The sequence below is a fragment of the Bombus terrestris genome, chromosome 4, assembly GCF_910591885.1.
Source record: "Bombus terrestris chromosome 4, iyBomTerr1.2, whole genome shotgun sequence".
NCBI lineage: Eukaryota > Metazoa > Arthropoda > Insecta > Hymenoptera > Apidae > Bombus > Bombus terrestris.
In genome coordinates, this window is record NC_063272.1 from 17320953 (window position 1) to 17346083 (window position 25131).

General features: G+C 42.9%; 1 protein-coding gene across 1 annotated transcript; it reads right to left on the reverse strand.

Moving 5' to 3' along the window:
• Positions 1-11158: 11158 nt before the first annotated feature.
• LOC100650555 (fork head domain transcription factor slp1-like) lies at positions 11159-13991 on the reverse strand. Its single transcript, XM_003394775.4, has one exon. It carries the CDS (start codon positions 13436-13438, stop codon positions 12158-12160), a length of 1281 nt encoding a protein of 426 aa, XP_003394823.2. The 5' UTR covers positions 13439-13991; the 3' UTR covers positions 11159-12157.
• Positions 13992-25131: the final 11140 nt, after the last annotated feature.

The window sequence follows — 25131 nt, forward strand, 5'->3', positions numbered from 1 at the left end:
GCTCTCCCTCTGCCATTCTTGCGGTAAGTGTTAGCGCGAGTATGCCAGCACGCAACGCGCACGTACGCACGCGCACGCGTACCCGCACTCGCACTCCTATTCCGAAGGATGAGATCGAGTTCCGAGCAAACCGCGATAACATCCGAGGGGAGAAAGAACACGAGCCTTATCTACCGCGTTAATTCCTTCTATTCTCTCTCTCTCTCTCTCTCTCTCTTTCTCTTTCTCTCGCGTTTCCTCTTTCCTTTCGTCCACCAGATCCCATCCGTCCGTCTGAAAATCTGCTTTTGGTTTTTCATGATCAATCGTGTGACGCGTTGCTACAACACGCTCATTCTCACGGGTATCCGACCAACGATGCGAGACGCTACACTTGATCTCTCAATTAGACGCTTCGTACGCTCTCTTATCCACCCGTGTTCCGACGTTACACGAAACACCTCGCACATATCCGACGCAAGATTCAAACGAGATCGTCCGTTAGACGCATACAGAGTACGGCGAACGACGCGTTCACGCGGACGTTGTGTGATTCTTTATGAAGAAGCTGGAAAGAAAAAGAGGGGAATAACGTTTCTTTGATATGTGCGATTTTCGCTAGTCGATGTCGTGTACATTTGGACAATGTATAATAATCTGTCTGGTACACGCGTCCGGTAGATTTTCCAATTTACTTTCCTCGGCAATATATGCGATTTTTGCTATACAAGTCTATTAAACGCTGCATCGCCACTTATGCTCCGACGTAAACGAAATAAGCGAGAACGCATTCTCTCCAAACTCTCTTAAAACGCTCACCGTCTCTTCGTCTCTCGACGTTACCATCGTGAAATTGCGAACGAGACTTATCAACCGAGTTCCAATCGAGTTCGTATTGTACGATCGTTTCTCCGCTGTTACTAAATGGACAAGTAGATGTTTTAAATGTAATTTGTATGTGTTAAGAATTGTGGATCTTGTGGCCGAAATATTGTTATGGAAACATTAAATTTACTCTGGGCATTAATATTAACGTTGACGCATATTTATTTTATAAACGATTTCAAGAATATTCATCGATACACACTTGCACGCGTCTCGGCACTTTCATCCATACCCTGTTCATTGGCTGTTAACCGACTGAACTGTTTACATTCGTCCGTTTTTCAATCGCCGTGTACACACATATCTCCACACACTGATATCCACATACAAATATCTCTACTACGCGTTTGACCTAGTCCAGCACGAAAATTATACATATCTCAATATTATAAATCATCGTCACGCGCACGATATATTCATACGTAAAAAATTATTTTAAAGCGCGATGCAAAATCCGATCGATCTCGAAAAAGAAAAGCCAAAAATCTGAACCTAAAGTTCTGTCCGTTGGCAAATCGCCGCAAAATCTTTCGATCGACCCAATGCTGATCTTTACCCAATCGCTCGGAGAAAAAGAGCGTAAAGGGAAGGGACAGAGGGTTGGAAGGGCGAAAAAGGAGAAAGGAAGAGGGATGGCTGTGAAAGAGAAGATAGTAACGCGGTTAAATGCCACGAGACTCGAGTACCGCTGGACCTCTGGTTTAAATGGTCATTTGTTAGAGACGCGGGAGACAGAATGGGAGAAAGCAACGGTACAAAGACACGAGCCTTGATTGCACTTTAATTCACCTTCTCCTTCTTTCGTTCCCTGTGATCTATTCTATACTCGAGCACGATCGCACCAGTCATTTAAGCAGGAAGCGCGTCCCTAGGGAACCGAGTCTCGGCTTTCATCGACGAGAAAAGTTTTCAGATTCGTCTATCCCATCGACGATAGTCTACGTTTTTCGATTTGTCTTACGAAATGACCTATGTATGTGAGCGAAATACATATTTAAACACTAGAGTTAATTGTTTGGAAACTAATGGTAAAAGAAGATAGCAAGTTTGATGATAAGTTACAAATTATCAATGCCACGATAAGAAATACTTGTTACAGAAATAATTATTTAACATGATAATTGAAAATAAAATGTCCGCTTTAACACGAGGACAAACTGAAAACTGTCGTTACGAAATAACACGTGTCGTAAAAAATGGAACACGTTTGTTCGATCATACTTTTCCTTGTACTTTGTTTTCTTAAAGATTACAAATATCGGATATCGTTTTGTAAGTAAGAGCAACGTTTCTCGCGGATACTTTGAGATTTATTTTAAGATAAAAATATGTTTTAGCGCGTTTAGAAGTTTCAAAACGAGTAAATTGTATTTAAAATGTCTACATAGAGGATATAAATAGCGACAATGAAAACATAATCGGTTGATTAATCGTATTTGTAACTTTATAGCGGCAACATGGAAAAACAAAGAAGCGGGAAAGATCGGAAGCCTGTCGTTATACAAACAACTCTCGGCTGATCTATCGCGCCAAGCAATTAACCTCCTTCGCTTGTCAGATCTCTCTGAGGCTAAGGTTTCTTTCCTTATCTGCTGAATGAATTAAAACACGAATTAAAATGAATTTGCTTTCAATAACATATAAGCTACGTGGTTCTTTTGTCCTGTGTACACGCGTATCCACCGCCTATGCACGTACGTCGTACGAAACATCCTGATCCTTAAAAGGATATAAGTCTGTTCGTACTGTGAATAATATCGTACCTGTCCTGTCAAATCGACTAGCATTCGCGTAATAATTAGCTAAGATACAATATATGCAAACGGTTATATTTACAACATTATAAAAATGTCCTTGGAATTATACGATAAAATTATTTGGTACTATGATTGACTGTTGCATCGACTGTTTTAAATATGTTAGCCAAGCGATTTAATTTAACAGGATCAAGTTTCATCTAGAGAAACGTCTTTACCTGCTCGAACAGAAGCATCGCGTAATTTGTTTACATAATTACGATACAATAAAGAAAATTGTTATTGGTCGCGATACAAGCTACTTCCATCGACAGAATAAATTAAACATAATTTCGCGTTAGTGGAGTGTAGAGGATTGTTGATCACTTGGAGAATGGTTGGTTCGAATAACGAGATAACTCGCTGTTGAAAACCGTCGAGTATATTTAAAATGACAAATAAATTAATACAGACAATGATCGCTCGTACTAGCAGATTCGCCAAAGACAATCGCTGTAAATCGCTAATTAGATAACTCGTTGATAACCGATAGATACCAAACTCCTTACGATCGCGTCTGTTTATTGAAACTGAAAATTCGAATTCGTCTTCGTTCGACGGTTGCACGTAGCGGCGACATTGTTTTGTCCGCAGTTTATTTATTATCACATTATGTGTATCCTAACGATATTGTTACTCCGAGGCAAAACAACAACATGATTTGAATTGTCCTCTAGCTCGTGTGCCGTTACAGGAGTTTAAAAAATGAAGTTTCGCAAATGGATGAAATAATCGACAAGTAACAAAATAGAGGAAATTTCCATGGTTTTCTTGCCTTAAATTGCGTTTATTCGCCAGAAAGAGTATGTTACAAAATTTCTTTTACGATATTTCGACAACTCAAACGCAAATCCATATTCTTAAAGCTAATGCTCTCTCATAAGGGCACTCGTAGCTTCCAAAAATCTGTTTCAATTTTTCTTAAATCTATCGAACCTTAACTATCTAATATCGATAGGCGTCGATAATGATTGGTAGTCGTTTATGGCATTCGTACTATACAAAAATTCCACATTTAACGCTACCGATAGTTAACACGAAGCAATTTCTACCAAAACCAGCGAAAATTACTGGTCTTAAAAAATACGTAATAATGGAATATTTTTATATTTATTGATTTATCACTTTCTTACGGAAGCAATTCCATGTTACGTAGTACATTTTTGGTACTATTAACTCATCTGGGACCATGATCCCTAAACGAGGGTCGACACGTTTATGAAATTGTAGAATTAGTCATTTGGACTGCTGTGGTATTTCTAGCGTTAGCATCTAGCGATCTAGCGATCGATCCGGAATTTTCCCGATAACCGATATCGTCATATCGAACGATGCTTCTACACTTTGACAAGTACCAGTCATTGTGACCGGTGTTGGTACATTATTTCGAGTTTGAATACATAAAAACAAAATAAAATTCGTCATATTATTCTTTTAGTTATCGTTGCGAAACTCGTTCCATCATTGCGGAAAAAATATAACACGAAGTAGGAATTTGAAAATAAAGTTGTAAAACCAGTCAATTCGACCGGCGTGATAATTCTAGCGTTAATTGCCATTTTCAATACGAAAGAAAGTAAATCGGCGATTATCCGCTTCCACCTTACACCCTGTTCGTCCGCCACGCGTTCCTCCGCTTCTCTTCCGTTTTTCCACCGATTCTATAGATTTAGGTGTGTCGCTGTATTCCCCCCTCGCCGTGTATCGTAGCGAGTAATTCCGCGGCACGCTGCTGCAAGAAGCTTTCTGCGAGAATTCTCAAGAAACAATTACCGGCCTAAACGAAGCTAATTGAAGTCATTCAAGATCATGGCGAACGCGTCGGTGTCGGTTGGTATGGTGCAGAAGAAGACAAGAACAACACTGTAAACTGCGTTTCGCCGAGTTTACTCGGTGCGTAAACGAGCCACTGCTCGTTTCCACCACGCCAAATAAAGTTGAATGAAGCGACTACGAGCATCTTTCTTGCGCGTCTTAGCCGCGTGTTCGCTCTTTGTCGTTACTCCTTTGCGACACGACACATTTCCGGCCGTTATCGCTCCGTTTATCCCTACCTCGCGCAGTCCCTTCAAACCGTAACAGCCTTTCAACCCCCGTTTTCTCCTTCCGATCTTGATCACGCGTGCACCTTCCTTCCTATATTCCCTCGATAAGTGTCGTTCTACCGTAGCGCCGGTTTTTCGTTCAATTTCGCTCCATCGCTCCTGATAACGCTCGTTTGCATTTTTTAATAATTGCATCTTCGAGCAAATCTTGTACTTTTCGTGTTTATAGATACGCTGCTTTAAAATAATATATGTACGTCCGTATAAATGTTTAAATGTTACACGACGGAAGTTTACATTTAGAGTTATCGAGGCTGTCGTCTTTCCCATTTAAATATAATTTATAACAATATTCGTATATAGGGTTTTACCAAATTTTTTAAGGGCATTTTGTCACAGAACAACGTATCAGAAGCTAAACGAAGATTTACTTTACAAAATACATCTCACGCGTAAAAATGAAATAACCACGCGTACTTTCTTTTAAATTACAAACATCGTTCGATACAGTTATTTCGTTTTTTATTTAAATTATCGTAGCACGCGTGGAAAATGTTCACAAAGTTGTCGCATCACCCGTAACACGATCAACGAAAACGACCTAATAACGGTAAATCGCGATAGCGTGATCGATGGGCGTTGCGTTACCTTTTTCCAAAAATGAAATTCTCGATCGTCTCTTTATCCGATGTAAAGAGGCATGCGACTGCCAGCATTTATTCCGACGACGTTGGAACGTTCGGTTGTTCCTCTGCCTTTCCAAGCTTTCGTTCGCTCGCGCGCTTTTTCCTCTCCTCCCTCGTTCTGCTTGAAAGTTAACGTTTGAACAGAGACGTACGAGCAGCCGCTCATTCATTCGACCATTCGACGGCCGTACATTCATTCGTTCATTCATTCGTTTAACACTTTTGTGCCACACGAAGATACGGGCCGTCTGTCGCGGCGGTACGCGCCTGGGAACCTCTTAACTGTTTTGTATAACGTGATTACTTCAATCCCGTCTCTACTCTTCCTACCATCTGAATCCGGACTACGTTTTATTAAGTTTCATGGATCGACACCGTACAATCGTAAATTCCTCGATAATTTAATTTCATTTATGCAACGACCAGCCAACTGTCGTACACCATTTGCTTAATGGCGATACAGAGATACGATATGTATATTGTATCTTGCGCGAGATTCTTCGCTCGAATATTACATATCGTTTTCCATACATCAATCGCGACAAAGTACAAAAATGAATACCAGCATTTGCGACGAGTTATTCCGCGCGCCATTCAACCTACTAAATCAGCTACTTGAAGATATTCGTTATCCCGTAAAATATCGCAAACACAACCGACTCGTTCGTTAAGATAGAATTCCAACAAAGATCAGACGATTCCCGATCCGACGATTAAATCCGCAATTTGTTCGATTCGAACAACGTCCCCCGAATGTACGATGTTTCTAGAGAAGTCTATAGATGCTTCTTCGGCGAAGAAGATGTCTACTGGCAAAAGTGGATTTACGAGGCGAATTAGCGAGGAAATAGGATCGAACGGAAGAAAAATCGACGATGAGAAGAGATCGATAAAGTAAGAAAAAATGAGAAGAAAACGTCAAGGCGTAGCTGGATGGAAAGTGGGCGTCTCGGAGAACGAAGGAGACGCGACTGAAAGCCCGCAAACTGGTTCGCTCCAGACGAGCAATCGCGAGCTCGTAATTGCTACCAACCGTGCGGAGGTGGCGAGGAATATGGCGCTGTTAGCGGCCGAGCATCTTCTCTTAACCCTTCTTCCTCGCTTAAATAAGTTAACCGAGTCATCTTGCGACAGTACGAACACGGCTACTTACATAGGTACGCGGCCTTACGTCATGCGCGCGTGGCCGACCAACAGGGTACTTGATACTATCCTTGAATCTTACTCGAAATTGACCGCAATCAAAGTGCCACGTCAACATTCTCTACGCGGTACCACTTATATCCAGCTCGTCCGCGTCACGAAAATCAACCGGACTTCCGCTCGCGGCGATTCTTCGGCGGAAGATCGATGACTCGACCGACAATTACGCCCATACGTCGTCGTTCTCTTCTCTCGCGCGAGTTCGCCGTTTTCCAGGAACCGCTTGCGAGTCGTTTAGCTCGAATTTTCTTCAATCTTCTATTTACGTTCTCGCTGGAATTAAACTCGAGGGGATTTACGATACGCGGAACAAACCGAACGTCCATGGTCGCTCGACGATGGCGAGCTTTCTCCACGCAGATCCTAAGCAACGATCTCTGCGCATCGTATTTTACGAAAACGCGAGCTTCTTGAGTGGCACAATTTCTAGATTAATCGCGCTGGTACGTAGCTTCTGCTCGTACGGAACGACAGACCGGAAAGACGAACGTCGAGAGTTTGCAGGAGGATCGAGGCGGTTGGAGAGAAATGCCGGAACGCGTTCCGAATAAACCGCAAATCGGCCACCATCGCGCTCACCGCGCATCCCCATAGGCTAGAAATTCGGCCGGAATGCCTGTTATTCCCCTCGGCGACTAGGGGATAGCTACCCCTGCGGGAAAGAGGAGACCTTCTGCTCGAGAGCAAAACCAGTCTATTCGTTTCTGTGCGTGAACGTGCGTCTCTAACACGGGTGAAAAAGAGAGGGGGAGGGCGAAACTGCACGCAACGATCCCCACAACGCGTATACGTGTATGCATCCACGGATGAAAATAATGTAACACGCTGCCATTGAAATCTATTGACGCGCCACCCCAAAACGCGTCGCACATGTGCGATGCGCCCATTCTATTTATACCAATTTCGTCCGAGAGGAGACTACGTGTGTTCCTGACTCTTGTGAGAACGCAAAATGGCGATGTCAAAATAACCGTAGGCAATTTTGAAAGCGAGCTACGAAACCGGCCACGCCGCAGAACCTATACGTGCTCTTTGTACGACGATTTGCGTGGTTCGATGGAAGGCAATTTCATCGGCGTAGCAAGGGACGACCGTCCAACGCATGGAATGCGAATACCTTTTTATCGTGCGAATAACGCGACAATCATCTGGTATTAGCGAAATGGTATTACAAGGGCCCCGAAAGGCATCACGGCAACCCTAGTCAGACCGACTCTGCGACTAACGCTGACGACATCGACAATAATGTAATAGCGCAAAGTAATTCAGCGAGTTACCGACTACTTACTAAAATGCCAGGAACACTTTATGATCTTTACGCGTTTTGCAGACCCTGCTGCGCCGTTATCAGATATAAATAGAGATTACGCGCGTTGTCCAAATCAAAGCTATTCCTTCGAAAGAAATTTCAATTTCACGTTGGTGAATCGAAGTCGAGGAATCCGCGAACGTCTTGCCTCGCGTCCAGACGCGAGTTTAAGTTACTTTTTCTTTTTTTTTTTTTTTCTTTTCTATTTTTTTCAGTCGTACGTAATTAACAGGAGAAATTAGGAGAAACGCGTTTGCTCGGGTAAAACTCGGAGCTGCCGAGAGCAGAGATTCGTAGAATAAAAGCGATTAAAGCGTAAAAAAGTAGCGATAATTGAGACAAAACGCGCAAGACGAAGGATAACTGCACCGACAAAGCGTGGATAAAGGACAAACTATTTCGAATTTATCCGTGCGGATAGAGAAGAACGTCTATCGTATATACACCGGAGAAGTAACACGCCCATAGAGGACTCGCCACTTGGAGCAATTGACCACGCAAGTGTTTATCGTCCCCTTCGACTACGTGATGCTATGCAACATTCGTTTAATCTCGCTTTATATGTCGCTGACAAGCGTTATCGGTTCGGCGATAATGCGCAGTGGCAGCACGCTAATATATTCCTGTAATTACAGGCAGAATTTCCGATCCGCCACCAGGCTATCGTTAAATCGAACGTCTAAGTTGCGATAATACGAATTTCAAATGCCAACGCTATAAATCTAACGCAATTTACAGGACGTTTGAAATTCGTGTATCGGTACACGGTACGTGTCTACGTAGTTTTTCTCCTCGCGTTACTGTATCCAGGAAAACGTACAGTTTTATTAGAACGTTTACGTGGATCGATCCATGCCGATAAAAGTATCTCGCGTTAATCGCCACAGGACACGATGTCGATAACATCGTTAAGAGTAGAGCGACGGAAAACGAGGAAGATATTTTTTATGCTTCTTGCCTATCCTTTAAATATACGGTCAAACCGATCTCGATTCGAATTACCGAACGGAATAATTTTATCGAACGCGTAATCCTGACACGCTCTTCGCGATTGACAATTTTCCGAACGCGATATCCTTCTAAAAAATCGCTACACGTGCTGTACCGTACAAACCGTGTCGCGTATCGATGATGTTTATGTATCGCAAAAATACCAGCTCGTTGAAAAAAGGATGGAATTGCAAATGTAAATGATTTATGGAGAAGGTGCTATTTTTGCATCATACGAGTCGTTGCTTTTTATCAAGCAGAAACGAACGTTCCTGTTACAGAAGAACGTGTAAAGCTGGAAACGCGTTGATATCGTTTTCACGCGCGATACCGACGGAACGATATTCGATTTAACGCTTGATTAGGATAAAACGGATCGACAGCGATGGAGAGAGCGAAGCGTGGAATCGAACAGCTTCGGAAGAACGCAAAGTACGCGTTCGAGCGGAGAGGCCGCGCGGCTCACAATCTCATCTACGGATCCTAATCGGTCGTCCGTCTCTTTCTCCTTCTGTTTCTCGCGTGTTTCTCGGCCCTTCGAACGCTTAAACCCTCCGTTCGACGTACGCGAGCGTACGCTATTATCTTATTTACGCCTCATTGTCTCAATGTATCATAGCGATATCCAGCGACCGCTCGTACCGAGCGACAACACGCTGCCGAGTCGTGTCCACGTGAAAGTAGCCCGCCTAGAGCTTCCATCGAATCGGCGTTCCTACGCGAATCCCAATCTCCGGCGTTGCCCTTCGACGATGCGCGTTCAAAGTTGCTAACGAGACCGTACCGTCGATCTCTAAAGGAATTTGCTTTTGCGACAAGAAGAAGCGACGAATCGATAAAACGATACAAAGAAGAACAACGTCGTTCGTTTGCAATGCAAGTGAGAGAAGGTAATGGAAATTAGAAAACTCGTACAATTTCAGCTTGAGACGTTTATAGGACGTAATTGAATTAGGAAGAAAATCCACGTTGCGACGGTTATTGCGTGTTTCTATCGAGTTTATAAGAGTTCGCTCGCATCGCGTTATACGCGCGTCAACCAACGAACCATTCGGGATACGTAAAAGTGGGAAAAGAGGATAAAGTTTCTAGTTACCATAACACGAACGTAACACGGGATCGCGTATTCTTTCCTTCGGTACAAGAACCAGTTGTACCGTTGCTCTGTTCCTTGAAAAGACGAATCGATTGGTTTTCGACATTTCGATGGACGATAAAGAAGATCGTTATCGTCGTACAGTAAAGAAATGGGCGTTCGTAACGTCGAATCGTTCGTTCTTCCATCGACGAAGGCAAATTGCAATTCGACGATGTTGTCGATAACTCGTGAGATTATATCTGTATTTTTTAAAAGAACTTCCTCGCGCTATTGCCGAATTAGATAAACGCGTGGAATTATGCACGTTGTTACGCTCCACGAGATCCAGTCTCTCTAGTAGCTGATGGAAAAATGATCGACAAAGAGGACGATCGATAACGACGCGATAATTACGAGGTCGATGCCGACGAGTATTTCGATCTGACGCGTATATCTCGCCACCTTGGTAGAAAGAAGCGGAGAAGAAGGTCAACGTAGAAACCAAACGGAACGTCTTTTCCACGGTGCGAAGCAACCAAAGGAGAGAAAAGAAAGAAACCCTAGGAACGAGGAATCGACTGGAAGAACGAAGCCAACGATTACGAAGAGAGGCTGGAGCCAGGCTAATTTGACGAGATCAAAGGCCACGGAGGAATACCTACGAAGGCCACTAGAATATGGTTTTATGGTTGTGTCGAAGCACTAAACCAATACAGAATTTTCGATTTCCAAGCTTCGACCTTGCTCCGTTGCTTCGTTATCCATTGACTTTACCCGAACAAAAGTTTTGTGCCGCGCTATGTTTTGACAGCCGTTGGGTTCTGCCTGTTACTTTTACGATCCTGGTCGACGAATCTTCGTTGCGTGCTCCGTGGAAATTTACCACGCTCGCGCATATTCGAGGAACTGGACGACGACGTAATTGTTCGAAATCCTAGACCAATGTTGGCGCGCAAAAACGATTACGTCGAGGATCCGCCGTGCGCGAAGAACAGAAAGAGATCAAACTTTCAGAGTTGGAACAACGCGCTTGTGTGCCAATTCGACGATTTTACTTCGGATCGAACGTAACAAATAAACAAACGAATAAAGGATTCAACGAGTAGAACGTATCTCGAGCGAGATGATAAAGATAGTGGGACAAGTGAGAGAAAGGTCGGAAGGTAATCGTAAATCGCAAGGTAAAATTTCTAAAAAAAGTTTTAAACATTTATTTTAACGATTATATACACGCTGCTAGAGCAACATATTCGCGATTTGTCGGGTTGTATACATATATACACATATCGTGTGTATACCTTATACGAATAACAATGATCGACTATGTACATAGTTTAACAAACGAATCACGGACATTACCGAGTTACAACTCGCTACGTAATATGTTGGGATTCGCGTCCAAACGGGAAATATCCCGTTCTACGATCGGCGACCAGAGATCATCTAAATGAATCTTGCTTTATATTTACAATCGTCATTATATTACTCTTCTACGATTTAACTCCTTAACCTACAACTACGGGCTCGGCCCGTAGTACGATGATCGGGCCAGACGTAAATATTACGGGCGTAGTTCGTAGTACGATGATCGGGAAAAATGTAAATATTACGGGCATAGCTCGTAATAAATGATCGAACCAAATGTAAATATTATGTACATAGCTCGCAACAAATGATCGAACCAAACGTGTAAATATTACGGGCATAGCTCGTAATAAATGATCGAACCAAACTTAAATATTACATGCATAGCTGGGGTCATCGTACTACGCGAGTCGTACGAATGGCTCGGAGGCTGCGCGAGCTTGTTTACGTTTTCGGGCCAAAATTCTCGAACGTAAGTCGTAGGTTAACGTTCGGATATCGTGCCAGGATATCGACGTTCGATGGAATCGCGAATCCCACGGAATTTGCGCTCCGTCGATGTGATAATTCGATATATCTTAAAAAGCTAGTATTTACAGAAATCAAGCGAAGAAGTAAAGAAAGTAAATGTACATACAATATCACCGTGTACGTACTAACTGAGTCGAGAAGAGAGAAACTGGCAATAACGTCGAAACACGCGTGTGGACGCACTCTGATCAGCAGCGAACGATTCGCAAGTTGCGAGTCGATCGATCTTCGACTCGTCGTAGTCACCTACGTTACTCGAAAAATGATCGAAGCTATATCAGCGAGATCGTTCAGCTTTGTCGTCCGGTAAGAACTGTGATCGGTTTCAGCAGCAGTTGAGGCGGACTGTGCGGAAGAGATCTCGGTTGTTGCACAACAGCGGTATTACAGACGGTTATCGGGGGCGAGTTCGGCGACATCGGCTCCGGACTGCTTCCTGGCGACGCCGTAGCCGATGTCGATTGCCCTAAAAGCGGAGGTTGATTCACGTGATATCTCGCCGGCTGCTGATTGTGAGCGAAAACCGCTGCGGTACTCTGATGCTGTTGATGGGCCGCCAACGATCTGAGGGTGGAGTAGAAGTCGTAGGGGCTGCCGGAGACGGGAATGGCGGATGTAGCGATGCCGGTCGGATATCCAGCGGCGGTCGGAGGCTGCAGCAACCTCTCCATGGAGAACGGACCGTGTTGCGGGGACGCGGCTGTGGCTGGCAATGGTTGCGGCTTGCAAGGTAAATTGGCGGTCGAACTGGTTGCCGCGCCGGGCAATAAACTCGCTGGATATCCAGCGGGAGTGGAGTAGGCTCCGGTCGCTGGCGGATAACCGGCGGCCCGATGAAGATAAGGCAGCGTGTAGAGAGACGCTGGCCATCCTGGAGGAGCGTACGCCGATGGATACAGTCCGCCGAGAACCACGCTTCTCTTGAACGCGGCCAATCTCGATCTGGAAGCCGCCGTGGTTCTTCGACGAAGCTTGCCGGTCGTGCCGCCGATGAACACGTCCTCGGAGCTCGGGTCCAGCATCCAATAATTTCCTTTTCCCGGGTCGTCGTAATGTCGGGGAACTTTAACGAAACACTTGTTCAACGAGAGGTTGTGTCTGATGGAATTTTGCCAACCCTGTTTGTTGTTCTCGTAGTACGGAAAATGGCGCATTATGTACTCGTAGATTCCGTTCAGAGTGAGCCTTTTCTCCGGACTTTGACGGATCGCCATCATAATGAGAGCGTTGTAACTGTAAGGCGGCTTCTCGCACTTTTTCTTATCGTCCGCCTGTCGATCCTTCGAGTCCTTCTGTTCGGGCGAGTTGGCAGAGTTGACGGAGTTTCTGGAGCAGTCCAAGGGCGGCGTCTCGGCGCCGCCGTCCCCGGTCACGTCGAGGTCGCTCGAATCTTCGCTATCGTCGACGCGGCTGATCTCCGGAGACGCGGATCGCCTGACGGTCGGTGCCGGCGTTCCCGCGCACGCCTCCGGCAGGATGCTGCGAATACTGAAACTGCTTTTGAGAACAACGCGCGGCGACGGCGACGCTGTCACCGTTTGCTGCTCGCCCGATCCTTCCATATTCACCATACTTTTCACACGTATCGCCAGGAGAATTCGCACTTTTCCAATCGCGAAGAACGAGAGCGACCGGCGCTGTCACAATGCTCACACAGAAAATTCCCTTTTCAAAAGCATTTGAACGCACAAAAAACACTGTTCGCGCTGTATTTTTCACTCTTCGTCCTGTATTTTTTTATCTGTCCGTTTAGTCCTCCACGCGACCGATAACCGAGAACCGATGTTGCCTGTTGGAGATATGCCGCGTATTTGCTGTCATCCCCGCCACTCGCCCTATATATATGCCTGGGATAGCCACACCTCCTTAGTGCCTTAACTCCTATGTACAGACAGTTCCCACCAATGATCGCTAAGGTTGGCGTTTACAACCGGCGACGTCCTTTCTCCCCACTATGCCGCTTTGCGGCCAATGTTTGACAGTAAACTGTGCAAACAGTGCGCAGCGTTACAACGGAGGCTGGGATTTCGAAGGTGGCCGATCGTAGCCAGCCTCGTAGGTGGGGAGCGCAGCCGCGACTCGACTCTCAGCCGCCAACTCCCGTATACAAACAAATCCAAACGCGATATCTGTATTTCTACGCCCTCGTACGGCGTTCGAGCGGCCAACTCTCCGCGGGAACCGTGTTCCTCGTCGGCGCGTGAATACGCCGAACCAAAGAGGGGCAGCGGGGGGTGGGGGGTTGAATGGCCTTTGTCGCTGCTGTTCCAGCCACTGCCGGCCTTCTTCCATCGAATCGTACAACCACCGAAATCGATATACCCTTCCGCGATTGTTTCGCTGATCTATTCACAAGCGAATTATCTTTTACTTTCTTTCTCCTCCACTTTGCAAATATTTGTCCCTTTTCTCGCGCCGATCGAATATCTCGTTAACGCAACGAGCTGACGCTTTGATTCTTCTTAAAACAGACCTAAAATTAGATACATCGACGCGTACGCAAGTACACGTATCGGATCGTTTTTCACCGGAGAGCTTTTCTCTTCGGCCATGTTCCGAACTTTGCGAACAACTTTAATTTTATTACGCGTACGAAATCCGTGTTTGGACGATTTGTTACCAAGAAGCGATAATTTTACGACGATAATTTGTTCAACGTCGAACCTACCGTTGTCGGTCGACTCGATCGTCTTTGAACTTTCGTACAACTTTGTTTTCTAAAACTACCATGTATTTTTCTCGCTTTGTTCTTTTCTTTCGAGAAATATACGGAGCCTGTTCTTCCTACCGCCGCCGGTCTATTCGAAGCGCCCGAGATAACGCGGTAGTTACGCGGTAGTTCTAAACTATCGGTATAAAAGAAAGGCTATCTGGATGCGGTCAACTCGAAAGAAACGACCAAATGCCAACTAAATACGTCAAGTCAAAATCTCGTTGGTGGCTTCTCCAGCTGTAAAATATATATATATAAATACATAGAATAATATAAACTATGAGAAATAATATAATAATATAAAAATGTCGTGCATCCATTATTTCCTTGTAAAAGAGAAGAAACTTTTCGAACGAAACTTTTCTCCGTCTTCTCTTCTTTTCAGTTTGCCACGTCGTTTCAATATCTTCCCTTTCTATTTCTCTGCAGCTATCCTCCATTGTTCGAGTTGATTAACTTTCATCGTGTTACTACAAGTAACGGTAACTCACTGGCGGATTACAACTATCTATCGCGCAAAAGAGTGTATCATATTTCATCGAAAAGTCTGGAAAACAATCGAACGTGGTTATTCATGGTTACGTCTGTTGTAAAAGCACGTGATTTATGTCCAGAATGCTTTCGGAGAGGATATCTGCGGATTAACCGCTTTTGTGTGCAGTGTTATGCTATTTTGAATGGAAACGTATTTACGGGTCCTATTCAACCTCGGAACAAATTGTCAAAACAAAGAATTCAAATAACTCTTGCCTACACTTACCGTATAACTGTAACTTCGAGTGAAATTGCTCTAGAACAATATGGTAATCTTTAATGCAAAGTACAGTGGGTGTGGTCTTCAAATGGTTTCTCAATAACCGTAGATACATCGGCTACGTTAGTAGTGAGTGACTAATCTTTTCGCCGAACGAAAATCACAGCGATCAATTTTATCATTTTGCAACAATTATGGCAAAAGTATCTCGTCGACTAGTTTAAATCGACACAGTTATATATCTCGACGATCTCACGGATAATCACGTACGTCGTTTAATCGAATCATCGGGATGAAATATCTACCTGGCGGTCTAACGTCCAAAGACCGATATCTAACCGCATTGGTCGGCACGTTTGATGCGCAGCTATGCCATTTTACGGGCGTAACACCACGTACGGTAGTTTTCCAACCGAAGCTCGTTAATTCCGAAAAAGGCACCGATGTCTTCTCGAAAACGATGTCTCGTAGATTTCGTCTCTCGATGGGAAAACTCTTGGTGGTCCAGAAGAGACACCAGAACACACAGAACGTGGAGCAAAGCTTTCCTCAAAAAGACAAGAATGTTTCACAGAGTCTACGAAACGTTTAATAAACGTAATAAAATATCGTTGTTTCGGAAGGTTTGAGCGTATTTTCAAAATTATCGACTCGGCTAAAAAATCAAGCAACAGGGCGTTCGACGAAAATGGAAGATTTCGAATAAATTTCAACGAAAACTAGCATAATAGCATAATAGATAAGTGGACGTATGGTTTCTTCGAGTAAGTCGGGCAAAGATACGATCGATATTCGAGACACGCGATCGCACGACAAATTCTTTCGGACATTCGCGAAAATTTTGCTTTTACCGCCATGGAAACATCAAATTTTTATCGCATAGCTTCGAGAGTTAGTTTGTAAACAGCGACGAAAGATAATAATTTTAGGATCTTTTATCGTTCTCTTTCTCTTTGCGCGGATATTACGTAATTGAAAGAAGACGCGAACAGACGTACGAGCAAATTAACGAATAAACTTGATATTTTTGGAAAAATATGTCTGCGCGAAAGATGCCTGCGAGGAAGATGGCATGTGACAAACTTAAAAAAAGGATAGCCGAGAACGACTCTGCTCCTCGGTTGGATCCCAAAAAGAGACATCGGTAGAGGCAAAGAACTTTTCTCGGGTCGCCGGTATGCTGTCTCTATACGCTACAGACTGTTCGACTCCCCATCGTGAAAACGTCATCACCCCCATGGTGACCCATAGATTTAGTCGTACCTTTGCCTGTGCCCACCTTCGCGAAGCTTTCGTACTTTTCACAATTTCCTCGTCGAAAGTTTCGATCGTCTCGTGACTCGAATCAACGATCAGATGTCTCGCGATTATGGGAAGTTTATGGCACGCGTTACTTACGTCGCGGATTTCAAGCTCTCCGAAAAACGAAATTTCCCTCGGTGAAAGTTACGATTATCGAATCCTTTTCTCTTATTGATATTCCTGTCCGAACAACAGTTTTTCGCAACTCGGATAACGTTCGAACGATTACTTTAGTCGCGGTAGTGGTCGCATTGGCTCGATCAGTTTCGAAACTTTTGTTCGACCGTCTAGTTCAAAGCCATCGCTACGTCTAAAAACTTGGGTGCAGGTTTGCCGAGCGTATCAAATCCTAGTCCCAGAACGTTCATCGCTTAATTATGGCAGGAGAAATTCGTATTCGCCACGGTTCGAAGAATCGGCTGACTCGTGACTCGGCCGATCGGGAAATTCCTCGGTTCCAGGTATTTTCCGATAGAAACGAAACGAAGCAATCGCAGCGTGCAAAATAAGGCTGTTTCAATCTCCGACCGAACCTATCAAATTATCTCTTTTCGTGGCTTACAAATTATCGCTAATACCGTGATCGATCAACGCCGAACCGCTACTTGGAAAGCAACCGCGTCCGAACGTTTAATTAATAAAAAGTAACTTGCTTCGCGATACCATCGTCCACGGTCTTACAGGTCGACGACGAGTGGCAATGTGAGGTACAAAAATCGCCCGCGCAAAGTCAACGCTAATAAAAATTTAACCCGATGGCGTATCTCCAAGCGATAAGCAGATATCTCGCATCGAAACGGTTTTAACAAATCTCGTAAGAAAAAGAATCTGTGATGGACGGTGAGACGCGTTGTTGTTTAAAGTAACAAGGAGACGAGTTAATATATTTACAGGTAATTTAAACCGTAAAATACAAAATTAATCGCAAACGTTGTTCGCTCGATGATACTCGTTATACCAGTTCGCTCTGACTGATCGAATAACTTACTAACTCCATACTGATATTCGTCCGCTCTACTAATGACTCGTGGAGAACTTGGTCGTTTATTTATGCTAGTTAAAGAGGCGGGGGTACCGAAAGATTCGAACTTGTCGCCCGTAGTAGGTTGAACGTAGCGGAGAAATTGCTTTGTCCACAGTTTGTTTATTACACTATGAGCGTCTACGGTGTTAAGCCGTGGCACGGCAACTACGCGAGGCATCGTCGTATCGCCACGTCCTAAGACGCACGCGCCGCTACAAATCGAAGGACGGTGAAAGACGAAAAACGTAGTTTTAGACCGATGTACACGGATGGTATACCATGTACGTTTATTAACAAATCCGACAAACGTTTTATATCTCAAGAATTTTACGTAAAGGCGATATCTCTTAACGGAAACGGTCAGCAGGACCGGAAGCTGACGAGTGAAAAGTTGCGCGTTGGCGCGAACAGATTTTAAGCCGATGTGGAATTCGGTGAAACGTCTTTTGCCGGGATGGAGCGGTCGAGCTGCGAAAAAGGAGCAACCGTAACGAATGGTCGCTCATTGCGTCATTATTAGAAGAGCGCAGCACGGATTGGAAAGGTTGACTTCCAGCGGCGCGTTCCGCGTGTTCCAAGTTTCGGGTTGTCCCCGGTGGCCGTTTTCCATGGCGTAGGAAATCGGTTTTCCGCAGCGTACGACGTCTGCGTTCCCATTATTTCATCCCCTTGTCACGCAGCCGCCTTTACGGGGCCCGATGCGACGCGCAGGTAACCAGAAGAGGACCAACAAACGAGTATATTTGCTCAACAAAGCGAGCTGCCGCGGCGCGTCCGAGCCGCTTTCTATGTTGCACGCGAGCACAACCGACGACGATTCGACCACGTGTCTACGAACTAGAAACGCGGTTTCAAGATCGATGAAACTCTCACCTATTGTCGACGCTCCCCTATCGCACGAATCCGCATCTCCAACGTTTCGCGTCCACCGAACCGCTTATTTATCTCGCCGATTAAGCGCCATCGAACGATTCGCTGTTATCTCTGCGTTTCTCGTTTGATCGTAGGGAAAACCTGCAGATCGCGGCGAAGCTCTCGGAAACTTTTTTACCTATACAGGTACTGGGTCGCGAAATATTTCGACGTTTACCATGGGAAGCTTCTACATTAACCCGACTATTTGCGTTACGCGATATTTTATACGGCTTTGCGCAGCGCGTGCCAACTAACTCGAGCGCTTTAGACATGTCGCTTGTCGTTGACGATAGAAAAAGGTGTAGCGGCGCAGGAGTCAAAGGACGACGCGAATCGAGAGCCACTCGTGTTGTTGTTTTGCCTCGGGGAATTGACACAGCCTTGACGCATGAAACATAACGACAAATAAACTCCGGGCAAAACAACGTCGCCGCTACGTGCAATCGTCGAACGAAGACGAATTCAAATTTTTCGACTTCCCCCGACCGGTATAAATAAAGGGAGCACGAGAGTACATGCCGTGTATCTAACAGTATCTACGGAGTATCTCCGAGTATCTGACGAGTATTCATTTTAGTTACGCGATCAGCATTAACGAGTACTTATTCCGCGATTTCATTTCGCGATTTATACTTTGTACTAACGACTCGCGTGTACGGCTGTACATTAATTTATTATTTTAAATGTATTCGACGGTTTCAACAACGAGCAATCTCGCCCTTTAAATCTCACGTACTAACTATCCTCTACACAGGTAACAGTTATTCGATCGGAGATGGTAAGCGAAAAGATGTTTCTCAAGATCGATCGAAACATTATTTTACAAGTATACGCCGAAGGAGTAGACACAAGATGATTTTGATACCAACGTTTGCTCCTTTTTGCGACTTTTATCAGACAGGAAGAATTTAGGTCGAAAGACAGAAAATTTTCTGGATCACGTTGCATCTCGAGGTCACGAAGAAAATTCCGAAGCAAAGCGTCGACCTTAGCCAGTGGAGCAGCGTGGACAATCACGGAGGAGGAAACGCGTAACGCGTCCGCCGTATTTCGAAGCCATGGTGAGTAAGTCAAGCGGATGATCTGCTCTAAGAAACGTGGACGAAAAGCGCGACGAGAGACGAAAGCGTCAAAAATCGAAGAAAATCCGTGGATTAAGCGAACCGCAACGCCGCGAGACGCCAACCTCGAAGGATAAAAGACCGGAATAAGATGAACCAGCTTTAATCTTCGAGCGCTTCGAAGGACGAGGTTTTACACGGGGATCATCCACGATCCCGAGAACGGATTGAAGAAGTCCTAAAAAAGAAGGGTCGAAGGAAGTTTGCGGATACGGGAAATCTGCCGAAAAAGTCAAACAGGATCTGACGTCCTGTGAATCGTGACAACGGGATATGATTTTAATGCGATTTGCTCGACTTAAAGAGTTGAGCGGCACTGGACTGTCGGAATCGTTTCGTTCGTTTGCCAAAGCTTGACCGCTCGTGCGTCTCAGTTAGGCCAGTATCAAGCTCCGACGATCGTATAGAATACGTTTGCAAGCTAATATCGTTACACGGTGTAAATATTCTACCGACTGCTACGATGTATCGTAGATGCTTCGTCGAGATTTCAACGCCACGAAGAATAACGTGTCGTTGTTTATAAAACGTATACCCGGTGGTTCGCAAATTCGAGTCGGTTCTGACAATTTGCCGAAGAAACGTTTCAATTTGTATGGGAAACGTAAAAACGAGAACGTTGACAAAACCGATGGCTATTTAAGTTTTGTCGTGTAGTCAGCATGACCTTTAAACGAACGGTAAAAAGACCTTAAATATTAGAGACGGAGGCGGAGAAACCCTTTTCAATTACACCTGCAACGATGGTGCAGCACAATGCCTACAATAAGTATGCTTCAGATACGCACAGTGGAATAATGATTCCGTTGTGTACTTTGAGTATATTCGTACCAATATAACAACGTGTAACGAATTATAATATATTGGTATAATGAACAATAAATATTTACGGTCGTTGCAATAAACATAATAGGATACTGTCTAAAAAAGTTATAACGCCGTAAGGTTTTGTTTGTCTTGTCCACATTTATACCTCCGCAAGGGAATAAGAAGTTGAGCAATTTTGTTCGTATACAATACATAAATAACGATATTGCACGTTTTACCATAGTTGAATGAGCGATACAACGTCCTGCGCATCCACAGAGATCCAACGGAATTCCTTTTCCATAAATTAGCGCCATTTCGATCTTTGCTCCTTGGCTACGCGCGTCGATATCCCTTACTGATTCCCTTACACCTTAACCCGATCTGTTTTCATTCGTACTATTAATTTGTCCGGAAAGTGTCTTTCTTCCGCAAACGTGTTTTTTACAACAATACACCTTCGTACAAACGTGAAACCGAGTCTGTGAAATTTCTTTTTATTTGCAAGTGGTTTACGATAAATTCTCCTTGTGAATTGTAAGTAAATTGTTAGCGTTCGGGAGAATTTAGCGAAAATAGAATAGAGTAATTGTGATTAGTTGGTTCAGTAGAATAATTTAGTTAAAATAAAGAAGAATAATTGTTATCAGTTAGAATAAGAAATAGTTAAATAAAGATTAAAACAAAAAAAAAAAAAAATTATAGAAGTGTCAATCTTTGTAAAACCGGAATCACCCCAGCGGCCTGCCCGTTCATCAGCGGAGGCCAACGTCAGGTGAGTCAACTTTTAATTATTATTAATAATTAATAATTAAAATAACAAATAATATCAATAATTAGTATAATTCGTCATTAATTCCGCCAGTAATAATTATTTATAATATAATTGTTTATTCCAAACAATCCTCTCCCGTGCTAGTATTCCTGCGCATAGCAGGTTAGCCGAAACGTGGAGATTGTTGACCAGTGGCCTAAACTCCAATCAACGCTACTTAATCTAACAAGAAATATCTAATTGAAACAGTCCTTAGACTGTTTCTGGTGGCAGCGACTACTACATTGTTTAAAATTTGAAAATTTGGATAGCCAAACGTAACAATATAGATATATAGTTAAAAATTTTGGTTTGATTCTAGGTGAATCTAATGTAACGCGAGTCTGTGAAATATCGCGGTGTTTATGTCAACAGAACAAAACGGGTCGTACGTAATTCGACGAAATAATATAAAAGAAAAAACGTTGCGAGTCTATTATTTTCTAGAAAGAAACTTTTCGGACTTATTTCCTAATAAGTTCACGAACATCCTGTATATATTCATCTAATACGGAAAGATAGCGCAGGTACGCGTCATATATGAAACACATTAGGCACAGCATTTCCTTTAATCCTAAAAATCTCATATATTATCTGGAAAGAATGAAAAAGATGGAAAGGATTGTATAAAGGATTGTATAAAGGGATAAATTGTAAAAGGGTATAAAAGGATTATATAAAGGGAATAAATATATACATATTCTATCAAAATACAATGGTATACAGACAGTCACTCTTTTTAAATTGTGTGACTTCACAGACTTATGAATTCTAAGAAGTTCTATCTTCTGCCTACCTTTAATCGGGATTATTTCGTCTCAAATGTCGATATGACATGACAAATACGGTTTACAAAAATAACGCAGCCTCCGTACAAAAATAGAAAATATTGAATGGAATAACCTGGTCTGCCTTTCGTTTGCCTTTCAAACACAATTTCACGCATCCTCTTCTAAAAATTAAACGACTTTTATTTGATCCGATTTTCAGCCTCGCATTAGGCATTGCAGATTCTTTTGTAATGACTCTGGATTTTATTATTATATGAGCCTGTCGTTATGCCAGGTCTACTTCCACTATCCATAAAGTCAAACCTTATTTATGGTCAGGCTAACTGATAAAATTCTTGCTCTTTTGTCTTGGTCGCTGGTTGTTCTATATTATTCGTCGACACCTTATGAGCTGCATTGTATCAATAGGTTTTGTTTGCAAATACAAAGATTTTGCTTTACTTTTATTGGTAGAGTACATTTTCAAGCACATAGGATTTTTACGTCGGTATCTAGATATTAACGTTTATGAAAACGAGAAACGTTGCAATTACTCGCGCAAACAACATAATCATTCGCTCATCTACCTTCCGCTTAGTCTGTGGGCCACACTAGACACTTAGCCTTGATGAACTTTATTGACAGACAAAGCACTTAAAACGAGTCTCGTTCAGTCTATAAAACGACTGATTCTAATGCAGCCAACGGGCTTGACGAAAGAAAGCCAATATTTGCACGCACAAAAGATGGATCATAGAATGTCGTCCGACTAAGTGATTCAATTCGCTCAACGTCCGGCAACTTTGTATTTGAACATGTCTAATATATTTTTCCTATCTCTTTGATTTCAACGATCCATCGAGCTCGATGCTACTGTTGAATACACTTTTGCTTCTTAATACGAACGAACAGAAATATTCGACGAGCCAACGTCGACATATACGAGCCAAAAGTATGTATAACGCGGATAAAGATACGTAGTACGCGTCGATCCTTCGTCGCGGGCAACGCTAACATATTTTCTTCTTTTTGTTTGGAAGTAGTTTACGATCAATTCTCATTGAAAATTATAAGTAAATTATTCTGGCGTGGCACTATAACGTGAATAATAAATGATTATCGTATGTCTGATTCTAGTTGAATCTAACGTTTAAATCTACAGGGTAATGCCTTTTTAGCCTGCGGATCTGATCCGTTGTAATTGAGCAACTAGTGGGTTTTGGTGGTTGTTAATTCTTATGTTATATCTGTTACTGAATATGGATATCTCCTCTTTAACTGTAGGTATCTTAAGTTCGCGATGTATCGTTTCGTTGGTAACATACCAAGGTGCATCAATTAAGGATCTTAGAGTTTTTCATTGGAATCGTTGAAGAATTTCCATGTTGGAATTAACGCCAAAATCGCGTTTGCTTACTCTGTCAGAGTTATTTCCCGCGAGAGCGCGCGTATAAGGCACGCGCGTCCATCGTTGGTTCTTCGATTAAAAATATCTTCTCGTATCGTACACGTTTTTCGACGAAGTATTTCCTTTAAGAGATAGACGAGATCGAAGGGTCGTCTATTTGGATTTTATGCGAAATTTCGAAAATGTTCGACGAACGAAAAAGATCGCCATGTCTTTACAAGACCCTAAAATAAAATAGCAATTCTGTCTGAGTTACGATTCTTCCTCCAACCGGTTCAAAATACTCCAACTATCGTGCACGTAGAGACCTCGAAGACTTGTCTGTGGTCACGGGTATTACAAGATATTGTAATGTCACGATATCGATGGAAGCCACGCGAGAAGCACCATAGACACGTGACCAAGGATCGCGATAGAAGCAGCAATTTGACTGCTAAGTTACTTGAGAATTACTTGAAAGAAAGAGAGAAAAAGAGAGGAATACTAACCATGCATGTATATCAGTCACTTGGATGAGTTTGTGTCGATTTCACTTTTATTCGAGAATATATTAAAAGAACGTTTCATGATATATACATATGTTCACATCTAAAATGAACAGAGCATGAGAAATATAAATATGAAAATTGTAGATCATACCGCGCCAAATATTTCGTAAAAACAGGTACAATTATCATCTAACAGGTAACAATTACAACTAACACTTACCATAAAAGTTATAATAAAATAAAAACAGCTACGACATATGTTATTGTTTCTGTATTTAGAGGTAGGATGATAATAACCACTTTTATATTCTTTCGATAACTGTATCATCACGTAGCAATTATTATATATTCGATAAAGCCCCCTTATGATATTTAACACTGAATCATCGATCGGGCACCCCCCCTTTTTTTTGTTTTTAGGTTATCTTCCGCGCTCCTCGATATTATTACTATTAATAATATTTTCAATAAAATAATAACTAATCATCGAACCTGGGCTCATAACCTGTTGTTATTTCTGTATTTAGAGGTAGGATCATAATAGCTATTATTTTCTTCTTTGGGTAAATCTATCATAACATTCTGAGCCGTAAAACCTTTACTGCACTTTCTTACTAGGGCTAGGGATAAAAACAAAAGAACTTCTTAAACCTATCGATTAAATCTATCGATTGTACCTAGAACTATCTTCTAGTTACTATTTGTTGTAACTAGCGCATCTGTATATGAACGGCGGACGTAAACTCACGTTGTCATTTTCAACGATATAAACAGTTACAACTAACAGGTAAAATTTACATCGAATTAAGTAGTTGGTTATGTATTAATCACAGATGCTTCGACTTGATTATTTGGTATTTTCTAGCTGTATATATTACTAGAAAACAGTAAATAAACGATGTTGTTAATGCATACAGAAAAGAAAGTTTATCGATCCTCATTACATCGGTTAACTGTGTAGTACTAGCGATAAATGAAACCACTTTTATGGTTAATCATAAAGACAGATGCACGTGGATAAAAGTTTCGACCCCCATGTAAAAGGAGTAGATGCAGAGGTTACGCGATATTGTAGAAATATTGCGACTAGTAGTTGCGAGCTTTTTCCACTTATAAAGCGAATATGAATCCAGATCACGCCGCTCGCT